Source organism: Aulonocara stuartgranti (genome assembly GCF_965226115.1).
Source record: "Aulonocara stuartgranti genome assembly, chromosome: 12".
NCBI lineage: Eukaryota > Metazoa > Chordata > Actinopteri > Cichliformes > Cichlidae > Aulonocara > Aulonocara stuartgranti.
In genome coordinates, this window is record NC_138948.1 from 35,488,739 (window position 1) to 35,499,816 (window position 11,078).

The 11,078-nt window shown below is 41.9% G+C and overlaps 1 protein-coding gene across 2 annotated transcripts; it reads left to right on the top strand.

Annotated features, from left to right (window-relative positions):
* The first annotated feature begins 2,751 nt into the window (after nucleotides 1-2,751).
* asphd2 (aspartate beta-hydroxylase domain containing 2) lies at nucleotides 2,752-9,174 on the top strand. 2 transcript variants are annotated; one of them, XM_082553519.1, is made up of 4 exons: nucleotides 2,752-3,091; nucleotides 4,170-5,386; nucleotides 5,842-5,955; nucleotides 6,123-9,174. In XM_082553519.1, the coding sequence occupies exons 2-4, from the start codon at nucleotides 4,522-4,524 to the stop codon at nucleotides 6,251-6,253; spliced, it is 1,110 nt and encodes a 369-aa protein (XP_082409645.1). In that variant the 5' UTR covers nucleotides 2,752-3,091; nucleotides 4,170-4,521; the 3' UTR covers nucleotides 6,254-9,174. The 2 variants fall into 2 exon arrangements, with proteins under 2 accessions (XP_082409645.1, XP_082409644.1); XM_082553518.1 differs by having other exon boundaries at nucleotides 2,753-3,095.
* Nucleotides 9,175-11,078: the final 1,904 nt, after the last annotated feature.

The window sequence follows — 11,078 nt, forward strand, 5'->3', positions numbered from 1 at the left end:
GCAGAGGTTTTTGCTCGGGAAGTAACCGTGACCTGGTTTTCAGAGATTTCTCTAACATTTAATGGTCGTGAAATATGTCAAACTTTTCTCCCCTACCTAAAATTAAACAGCTGCGAGCATCTTGAAGACAGCAGAGAAAATAGTGGCACTGAGGATTTTGAACTATGGCACTCAATATGCCCTACCTCCACCCTGATTGGAGGATAACTGCACTTACAACATTCATGGACATTACACCTTATTTATAAACCGTATTTCTATTTATACTTCAATGCAACCAACATCCTTACCTCTTTAAACTGTATTTATTATAGCCTTATTTAGTATAGTTGCAACAGCACCCCCCCACTTGATGTGCAATATCACTGATCACACTGCACCTCTCAATGCACCTCTCAATAGATGGCATGTATTTATATGTATATATATATGTAAGCGTGTATGTGGAAATATGTGTGTGCATGTATGTACGCATGCATACATGTATATATACACATATGTATGTATGTTTGTATGGGTGTATCCGTATGTTTGCAGGTATAACCTGTACATATCTTTCTTGTGTAAATGTAAATTTGTGTGTGATTGTGTAAATACTTATGCTATTGTGTACTTCACACACTTGGAGAAATGCCAAACAGCCTTTCATTGTTCCTGTAACAGTGACAATAAAAGCTATTCTATTCTTCTATTCTATTCTATTCAAGCGATGCCACTTCTGGGGATTTTTGGACACAGGAGGAGTGTGTACACAGATCCTTATTGACTTAGCTGCTGTCTACAGTTCTAATGTTTCCATCAGAATAAGCACTTCTAATTGTACTTTGCTCATGTTTTATTCGGTGTTTTATTTATTATATGTCCTGTTCTAATAAACTTAAATTTCAGGAACACCTTCTTTAGATCTGTTCAGTTTTATTCATATAGCACCACTTAACAATCAACAGTTCTTGTCTCAGAGCGCATTATATCGTAAGGTAAAGAATCGACAGTGGTACCGTAATCTAGGACAAATGTTCACTCGGATTCATTCATGACGTGAATGCAATTCTGTAATCAAAGGTGTGTTTTTGGACATAACTGACTGCATATGTATACTGTATCATGAGTGCACAGACATGGATGTAAACCACAAATTAACTGTTTGGCTGAGTCAAAACAACCATAGCAGTGATTCTAGCTTAAAGGTGCTCTGGATATTGTTAAATATGCAAATATGGTTAGGTCCATAAATATTTAGACAGAGACAACTTTTTACTAATTTTGGTTCTGTAGATTACCATAATGAATTTAAAATAAAGAACTTAGGTGCACTTTGCGGGCAATGACAGCCTGAAGCCTTTACCGCAGCAGCTTTCAGTTTCTGTTTGTGGGCCTTTCTGTCTGAAATTTAGTCTTCAACAAGTGAAATGCATGCTCAGTTGGGTTACGATCAGGTTGGCCATTCAAGAATATTCACCTTCTTTGCTTTAATAAACTGTTGGGCTGCTTTGGCTGTATGTTTTGCGTCATTGTCCATCTGTATTATGAAACACTGCCCAATCAGTTTGATTGCATTTGAGCACACAGTATGCATCCCAGTCTCTTTGTGTTGCTGAGTTCACCCGTTTTTTTCTGTATTTCACAGGATGGACCAAACTATAGATTTTGCCACCCCTAATATTGTAGCAATTTCTTGAATGGGTTTTTTCTGTTTTTGCAGCTTAAGTATGGCTTGTTTCACCTGCATTGAGCGCACCTTTGACTGCATGTTGTTTGTTCACAGCACAATCTTCCAAATGTAAGCACCACACCTTAAACCAACTCCAAGCCTTTTATCTGCTTAACTGACAATGACATAATGAAGGAATTACCCAAACCTGCCCGTGAAATAGCCTTTGAGCCAATTGTCCAAATACCTTTGGTCTCTTATAAAAAACATATGTTTCAGTAAACAGGTTAAAAAAAAACTAAACTAAACTTGTGTCAGTGTCCAAATATATATATGGGCCTAACTGTACTGTTAATTTTTTTTTTCTTTTTGTCAGTGTTTGTCAGATGTTCTGTTTAAAGAAAACACTTTGGAACCCCTTGAATGCGAGTACATATATACACATTTACATAGCGACAAAGTGACTTCAAAGAAAATAAAAATGCTCAAATTTTTAAGATTGTGAGTTGAATCCTTCCAGGAAAGGTTGTTTGATGTGCACTGTCATAAACTATAACCAGCAAACTATTGCTTTGTGACTGCTGTGGGTGAAATCAAGGCAAGTTGCAATGCATTTTGGGAAATGATGTCTCCAGAAATGTTAAACAGCAGTCGATGGGCGAGCCATGAGACATGCGGAAGAGCTCCATCAAGTAAAAATAATCAAGAGACCAAAATCAGAGGGAAGGCAGTTTTTCTTTCAAAGTAAAATAACTGACTACAGTAAATTGAATCTCAAGACATTTGTTAATGGTGTTCCCATATATTACTTTTACTGCCACGGTAATTTATTACTTTTTTCGGAATTATTACTTTTCTTAACATTGTGAGGAAAATGCCAAGACCCTAAATTAATTTATTGAAATCTTACATAGCTAACACAATTTTATGCACAAAGGTTAGTGTGTGGTTAATGAGGAAGCTCTTATCATAATAATAATAATTATTGTTGTTGTTGTTGTTATTTGTTTAGGGACAGTTTTACAGCAGAATCTACGACTGAAAGTCTGCCCTCCTCCGCTTACAATTTTAGACTTTTACTTTGAAAGTCATAACCGGAAATATTGGTGGGTGTTCCTTTCCTTTCTGTGTTGGGTGGCTTCCCTGGTGGAGCTTTTAGTATTTACATCAATATTATCTGAAGCCTGTCCTCCGCTGCCGTCCTCCACAGACAGCCAGACAAAGATTCCTCCTGTCGGTAGAACAGCTTCTCATTTCTGTTTCTTTCTTATTTTCTGTTGTTGGTTCCAGTCACGACTTCTTTTGTGCATTTTGGAGCTGTTTCCTGTGATGTTGGCGAGTGATATCCGTCTGCCGTGTGCACTGCAGTGGTGCGCAGCTTCGCCTGGAGAAACACCTGTGCGCCGGTCTCTTCGACATGCCCACAGTCATGAATGTTGAGTAGGTATGAATCTGAAACCCGCCTCAGACACTCAGGTAGAGGGGAGGAAACGTGACCTTAGTTCTGCTTGTTTACCGAGCCTTGTGGAACGTTACAGCTCATCAATATTTTGGGCATCAGTTTGTAGACAGCTCGATCCCGGTGGCAGCATCCGTGAGTGCTCGGATTACATTCAAACAGTGGAGTGTTTGGAAGAATGAGCGTTTTATATCGCTCTCCTCGGCAGGGTTTGGTGGTCAGTGTGTCCTAAAAGCAGCGAGTGTTTGTCTGTGTGCGTGTGTAGGGGGGTGTGGGGGCGTCTTGATGGTGTCAGACAGGATGTAGGGGAGGATCTGTTGGAGCAGGATTACCCGACCATTTTTGGTGAGAGCGCAGACTGGAGTTCTGATCACAGTTGACGCATTGCACTCCTCGCATTCTGGCTGCCGGTCCCATTATCATTATATAATCATACTCATGTAATCCAGCCTTTTTATTATTGTTATATACTCAGCATACGATTCCACAGACTAGAACCCGCTCCCCCTTCTCCTTCCTCCCCCCGAGGATCCATTTATGCAGCTCCTGCTGAGCAACCTATGAATGCCAAATTATAAATGTGGGTGGGTATCAGCAACTGTTTACGTTTATATAATTCACTCTTCCGAGCGCGTGCGTGTGTGTGCATGCGCAAAAAAATAGAAAAGGGGAGAAATTTGAATTAAATGCAGCGATGTACCCATGACTCATGATTTTATAGAGAGGAGAACAGGGGTGTGTGGGTGTGTGTGTAAGGCTGAATTCAAAATTGTGTTCACTGTGTGTGTGTGTGTGTGTGTGTGCATGGGGTGCAGTTGTTTTGAAGTCAACAGTGTGTGGGTGACTTCCAGCAGCTGTGTTTAACATGTGGTGGATCCAGGATGGTAAGTTTTTGTCAGAGAGGCAGGTGTGTCTCACACAGATACAAAGCAAAGTGTAACGAGTCACACCGTAAACAGAGTTTGGCGCACTGATGGCACCGTCCTCCTGCTGTGAATTCTATACCCTCCTGTCTTCTCATGGCCCCCCTTTTCTCTCCCTTCTGTCTTTGTTTTCCAGAGAACTGATAACCCTAAGGCGTGGTGTCTGTCTGCATTTGTCTGAAAGAGCAGGAGAGGCAGCAGCAGAAATACCACACGGCCAGACATCATGCAACGAGAAACCTTCACTCGCTGCAAAGTGCTGAAATGTTGGGCCTGAAGAGCGAGCGTGTCAGATTGAATCAGCAGACTGTTTCCATCATGGAGGGGCGATAAGAGCTGCTTGACACTAGACCCGTGGCCCCGCGTGTGAGTGTGTGTGTGGTTTACGGCCACCTTTCAATCACAATCAAGAAAAGACACATTCACTGATCCTTCCCCATCATCGTTTTGCGTTTCCTACCGATTCAGCAACCCAGAAACGAGCCAGAATGGAGTGGTCACTAGAGAGTGTGAGGGAGATGGTGGCTGGAGGGATGCAGTCTATAAGGGAGTGTGAGATCTGTGCTTTTGCCATAGCCATGTGTGTGCTGCTGCTGTTTATGTGGTACTGTTATCGGGTGGGCCGGGAGCATGGCTCTAGCCCTCTGCGTGGGAGGTATCTAGCTGGCACGGGACGGATTGGAGGTGTGGTGGGGGGCTTCATGAGTTCAGACTGTCGTAGCAGGGGGAAGGGAAAGCACGGATCCATGCTGGAGGAGCAGAACGGCTTTGCTTTCTGTCAGTCGTCAGAGTGCTTCCGCTGCACCAGCGCTGGAGAGAGCCTGAACCAGAGGCTCTATCACAGCCTGCAGGAATACGCCAAGCGCTACACCTGGTCAGGGATGGGCAGGGTGCACAAAGGAGTCCGTGATCAAGGCCGGTACCTTAACAGCCGACCGACCATCCAGCGGCCAGAGGTCTTCTTCCTGCCCGACCTGCCGTCAGCGCCTTTCTTCTCCAGGGAAGTGCAGAGACATGACGTGGAGCTGCTTGAGCAGAGCTTCCCTGCACTCCTGGCTGAGTTCGAGAGCATCTACCACCAGCCTCCGGGTCGCAGCGGCTCCTCCCTCCCGCCAGGGTGGAAGGCCAACAATACTCCTCGCGGGCAGTGGTGGACCTACTACCTGGTCAACCAAGGCACCCCTCTGGTTCTAAATGTCAGGAGATGTCCCCGAGCCTGGAGGGTGCTGGGCCAGCTGCGCACCTTCATCTCCAACAACGTGTTTGGGAACGCCTGCTTCTCAGTACTGACTCCCGGGGCGCTCATCACCGAGCATTACGGCCCGACAAATGTCAGGCTCCGATGCCACCTGGGTAAGAGAGTTCACTGAACTGGAACTAATGAGTCTCAGTGTGAATTTTAAGCCAATGCAACAGCAGATGATTTCAGTGTATTTATAAGGAACAACGCAGAGAATCAGCTGCTCTTGAAAACCTGAATTCTCTTGAGTCATGGAGGCAAAAGGCTAAAATGTTGTGTTATGCTAGAAAATGTTTTCATGCAGCTGAGCTTTGATTCCCTTTCCATCTGTACCCTGTGAGATGGCTCTAAACAGTCACGTTTATCGTTACGTATGCAGTCATTTTAGTGAGAGCGTTTAGAGCAGCGTGCTGTAATGACACAGGGCCCTTTATGACCTGTGCATTAGGCCACCTGCGCAGTAGAATCCAAACAAAACAAATGTTTTAAGTGCATTTATTTTTGAACTATTATAACGACACATTGGCTCGTTTATTACTTTGTTGTTTTTTTGTCTTTTTCCCGACAGGTCTCAGAGTGCCCCCTTCCTGTGAACTTGTGGTTGGTGGAGAGCCGCAGTGCTGGTCTGAGGGCAGCTGTTTGCTTTTCGACGACTCCTTCCTTCACAGGGCTTTCCACGAGGGTAAGAAGGCATTAAAATTCAATCTTGGCTTAGGCTGTGTCATTTTATTTATTCTAAAAGAGGATTGGCCTAATTCAATCCAGCAGCTAAGGTAGATGTAGAGCCTTTTAATGCGAGTCTGTTATAGATTTAAGTTCACAACATCGATTTTGTTTTTATGCACGCAGGGAGCCAGGAGGACGGCCCCAGGGTGGTTTTCATGGTGGACCTGTGGCACCCCAACGTGGCCGCCGCTGAGAGACAGGCTTTGGACTACATTTTTACACCGGGCCGTTTAGAGGACAGGGAGGGGAAATAGGTGTGAGTGAGAAGCCGTGTGTCCAAGTGAGACACAGATGGCATTTAGGGAGGTGTGTGTAGTATGAGAAGCAGCCCTTTTTTTTTTCTTCTTTTTTTTCCTGCCTCCAGACCAGCTCTCACATTCACTGTGTACATATTCTCCAGCTCATGCAGTCTTGCTCTTAATTCCTCTTAGCACATGACCAAACATTGGGCCTCTTTTATCAAACACCTTTTCTCTGTCTAATTGTATAAAATGCAGCCATATTTAAAAGTTTTTTTTAAATAGAGGTTAGTAGGTGCACGCAGCCATTTTTATTAATGTGTAATAACACCATAGCAGGGACCTTTTGGCTCATTTCTTGCTGTTGTGTTGCTTTATTTTGAATCACTGAATGTTTATTCGAGTACAGATGAATGACGTCACCGAACAGCAAAAAATTTGGGGATTTTATCTTCTACTTGCGTCACATTTATTTCAGCAGCAGTATGCTAATGTGGGGCAAAGTCTCTTTGCGAGCCAGGTAATAGCGCGTCACTCTGTCGCGGAAGTCTTTCACAGCACACGTCGGTCCATAAGTCAGTCTGACCTGTTATGTCCCAAAGAAGTGAAGTCATTCTGCATGAATTAAAGACCCCTCGCTTCCTTCGAGGCCTTAAGAAAGGCAATTGGTGACAGCCAACATCTGTTAACTCATTTTTAACTTCATAATATTTTTCTGTAACACTGCTAGAGTGTCATTGTTGAACACATCCTTTATTTGTCTTTTACGAGTCACACTCCGTCTGTTTGAAGCAAGCCATTTTTAAGAGCCACAGTTCTATCTGTGCCTAAGGTGACCAAATAAGGAAAACCTTGTCGAGATGATGTCAGTCGAGCAAAATAGTACAAAAAACCTTTGGGAGCAAAGCATTTAGAGCTGTGTGAATGCTGAACCTCTGCCCTAAACTGATTACTTTTCCATAACTTTGCCTCGTTATTTAAACCTTTGACTGTGTTTATTTTGGCAATACCAGTTTTTTATATATAGTGTAGTGTACACTCACTGTCCAGTTTATTAGGTACACTTATTCATTTGCTCATGAACCCAGATCATATTAGCCACTCGCATGGCATAATCGAGGCAGCCTCTGTGTGTTCAAACTGAGCTTCAGAATGGAAAGAAAGGTGATTTAATAAATTGAAAGTGTCATGTTTGTTGTGTGCCAGAAAGGCTAGTGTGAGGATTTTAGAAACTCTAGGTTCACTGTACTCAAATGACCTCCACATTCACCAGAGCTCAATCCAAAAGAACACCTCTGGGATGTAGAGAAACAAGAGAGTAGTCATGGATGTGCCAAATCTACAGCAACAGTGTGATGCTATCATGTCAATATGGACCAAATTCTCTGAGAGCACCTTGTTGAATCTGTGCTACGATGAAAGGCAAAAGGGGGATCCGACCTGATGAATCTAATAAAGGGGGTATGTTTCAGAAAAGCTTGAAGTTCTGCTGGGGGAGATTTGATAATTCAGCTTTTTATCATTCAGCCATATTCCCAGCTCAGCTGTCAGAGGGTTTCATTTATAGTAACATATAGGACACACTTTTTCCTTTTTATTGAATGTTAACATATTGTTATTGATTGTAATAATTTATATGAAACCACCACATGGTTAGTGATGGAGTAAAGGTGAAGAAAAGGCTCCGGTGTTTGTTGGCGTGCTGTGCCAACTGTTGTGATACGCACATCAAGACAGATTCAGCCATTTGTACAAAATGATTTAATAAGCAGTGCAGGATCCTTCTGGAAATCTAATTTGGAGCTGGGTGCCGTGTTGGATTTCTGTAGTATTCCGACCCAACTGGCAGCCGTTACGTAGATACGGAAATAGAAATGGATCGCAGATAGAGCTGTAACAGTGTTAGAGCAGCTACAGAGGAATGTTGTCTTTGCTTGTCAGCAGTAAGGCGAACCGATACATCCATGTGTGGTTTGCTAACTGAGGTCCAATGCCGATCATGACGTGATTGTTTACAGACGCAGCTAATGCCTCTGTCCCAGCTCCTGCCGGTGTGCTAGTCAGTCGTGCTCCCCTTTGGAAACATCCCCCCGCTTTCACAAGACATGGTTAGGCAAGCACATTTTTAGATCCGAGTGTGTGAGTCGACCTGTGCCGTACCACTGGAGATGAAGTGTTTTTGGTAAATTTACTAAACTCTTGTAATTTGGTTGCATTTGATATGAGGTTTGTATTTCTGTAAATAAGGTTGAGGTAAAAAACAAACAAACAAAAAACACAAAAAGCAAAAAAAATGGAATGGTCTCAGATGTTTGTTCTTTTTTAAACAATTGTCTTCGATGCTTCAGACTTTTGTGTTGTCCTGATTTCTAGCTAAAGTGATTGCATTTCATTGTCCACTTCAAAGAGCCATCCATGTCGTCATTTTGATAGATTAAATTAGCATATTCTGTAAAATGTTTATAAAGTAAAGCTCTGATGTTCTGTGATGGGTTTATATTTCCCTTTTCTTTCAATCACTGTAATTTTGCAGCACTGTATCTATTCTCAAGGCCACAGTCTTAACTCTTTAACAGCACTTGATGGATATATGTGCACAGTCTAAAAGCTAGTGAAAATGAGTCTTCAGCAGCTTTACTAGTCCACTGCAATTCAAGGTACCCATCAGTTCTAATGTTTACAAAGGCGTGATCATTTCCGAGCTGTCGACGGCATCGGATGACGCTGACGCTCAGCTGTCAGTGATTGGGTTCGAATCATGAGCGCTGTTAATCCATCTTAGAGAATGAAAACTGTCATTCCTAAAGCTTTCTACATGATGATGGGGCAACCGTTTTGTTTACATTTGGACTGAGGATTTGTTCTTTGACACCTTCTTGTGTGAATTTTGAACAGTATTTCTGTACATTTAATAAATGGTCGAGTATCTTATTTAACCAGCTGGTGTCTGAATTCTCACTTGCACGCAGGAGTTACAGATGTGAGTCGGAGGTAGGCTTCAATTTGCTAGAGAAAACTTGTGTGAAGGATAAAGTCTTATGGTTTTTTACTTGCACAACATAAAGCAAGAGTTTGTTCCCTGTTGTCATCTAGATGCAGTTTTATACTTTTGGCACAAGGAGGCATACCAGTGCAACAATGTTGTCACTGCTCCGGTTTCTGCTTGTGACAGTTATTTCCTTTCAAACTTGTTACTTGTATATGATGTCAAGTCAGAAACACTGTGCCACAATGCAAAAATTTCAAATGAAAAAAAATTGTGTGTCTCCTATACAGTGCTGTCCAAAAGTCTTGAGCCATCTCTCATGTCTATATTTTGTTTCTAAGCAGCCAAACTTTCGTGTAATTTTTAAAGTGGTCCAGGCTTTCTGAAGGTCATTCAAAGTTTTTCTTTGGACATTGGCTGCTTTTTCACTCATTTTCAGTACAGTGCTTGTTTCTGACCAGAGAGGCACATAACTCAAGTAGATAACAGACAGCTTAGCAAACAGCCACTTTATTACTAGCAGTCTGTCACAAAAACACAATTTCTTCCGATTTCCCATGTATTTTCTTGAAGACCACCTAAAGACATGACAAGAAGAGAGTTCAGGCTGAGTTAACAAATAAAGGCGGTCATACCAAATACTGACTTTCAAGCTTGTTAGAATTGTACAAATCCTATTTTCGCCTTATATACTGTATTTATATGTATATTTGCACACGTTTCAATTAAATACTACATCTATTTCCCCTTCTCCTGGCAAAATATAAAGAAATGAGTGATAGCTCAAGACTTTTGCACAACACGGTAGATCAGTGTGGTTTGTATTTGTAGTACCTCTCTAAAGTTTCATTCGTGTTTCCATACGTGGGCTTTATAGCTCTGATTGTTCAAGGCCTGATGCCAATGCCACAGAACAGGAAACACAGTGGTTGTCTAAGCTGCACCCTTCATAGGCACAACATTGTCATAGTAGTCTGTGCAGTAATAGTTGATGTTGGTGGAAGGTTAGACCACCTTTAAGATTATATAGTTATTGAAATGTAAGCAACATATATACAAACAAGGATTATCAGTGGATAAAAGATATATGCACTGCACTGATGTCACTGAGTCAAAGAAAAATTCAATAATAAGCAGGTAAGTGCTAAAACATACAAAAAAATCTTATAATTCAAACCAGGAACCTTCCCGTCTTGCTGTGAGTAAAGTGTGCTAACCCCTGCCAGCTACTGTCACTCACTGCACTGAAGTTCCTGGTTTGAGACCTGGCTGGGGCCTCTCTCTGTGAAGTTTGCATGTTCTTCCTCCATGAGTTTCCTGTGGGTAATCTGCTTCCTCCCACAGTCCATGCTTTTCCCATAATGAGATAAACAAAGTACCTAAAGTTTATATAGTATATAACATTGTATCAGTGAGGTTAAATCTGGCTTGCAGTCCAAACTCCTGTGATTGGTCAGTAACTCTAGAACAATGCTATAAAAATGCTACTTTATTGCAATGAGTTCCTTTTGGTGGTCACAATGACGCAACAGGAAGACAATCTAAATCCATATCGAAATGTGTAAATATGTTTATCTGCCTATGTGGCAGAAAGTGTAGGGTCTCACACTTCCTTTGTCTAACACTCAACTTTTCAGAGTAAAACAGTTAGAAAACGGCGCAAACCACTGTGAGACATGTGCGGGGGAGTTCAATTTTCAAAACTTGAATAGTCTTTTGTTTTACATAAGAGCTTACGGTGCATAATAATGCTTTCTTTTTATTCCTTCTTCCTCTGTTGATTGTTTGTTTGGGCAGTTTACATTAATAAAACATTAGCAACATAACTTTTTATAGGGTTTAAAGTTTTATATT

What these genes read in the sequence shown, in the direction of transcription:
- asphd2 (XM_082553519.1), top strand. Translation starts at nt 4,522, where the DNA reads ATGGAGTGGTCACTAGAGAGTGTGAGGGAGATGGTGGCTGGAGGGATG. An exon ending in CAGGCTCCGATGCCACCTGG is followed by an intron (nt 5,387 to 5,841) that starts GTAAGAGAGTTC and finishes TTTTCCCGACAG; the next exon opens with GTCTCAGAGTGCCCCCTTCC. An exon ending in TCACAGGGCTTTCCACGAGG is followed by an intron (nt 5,956 to 6,122) that starts GTAAGAAGGCAT and finishes TTATGCACGCAG; the next exon opens with GGAGCCAGGAGGACGGCCCC.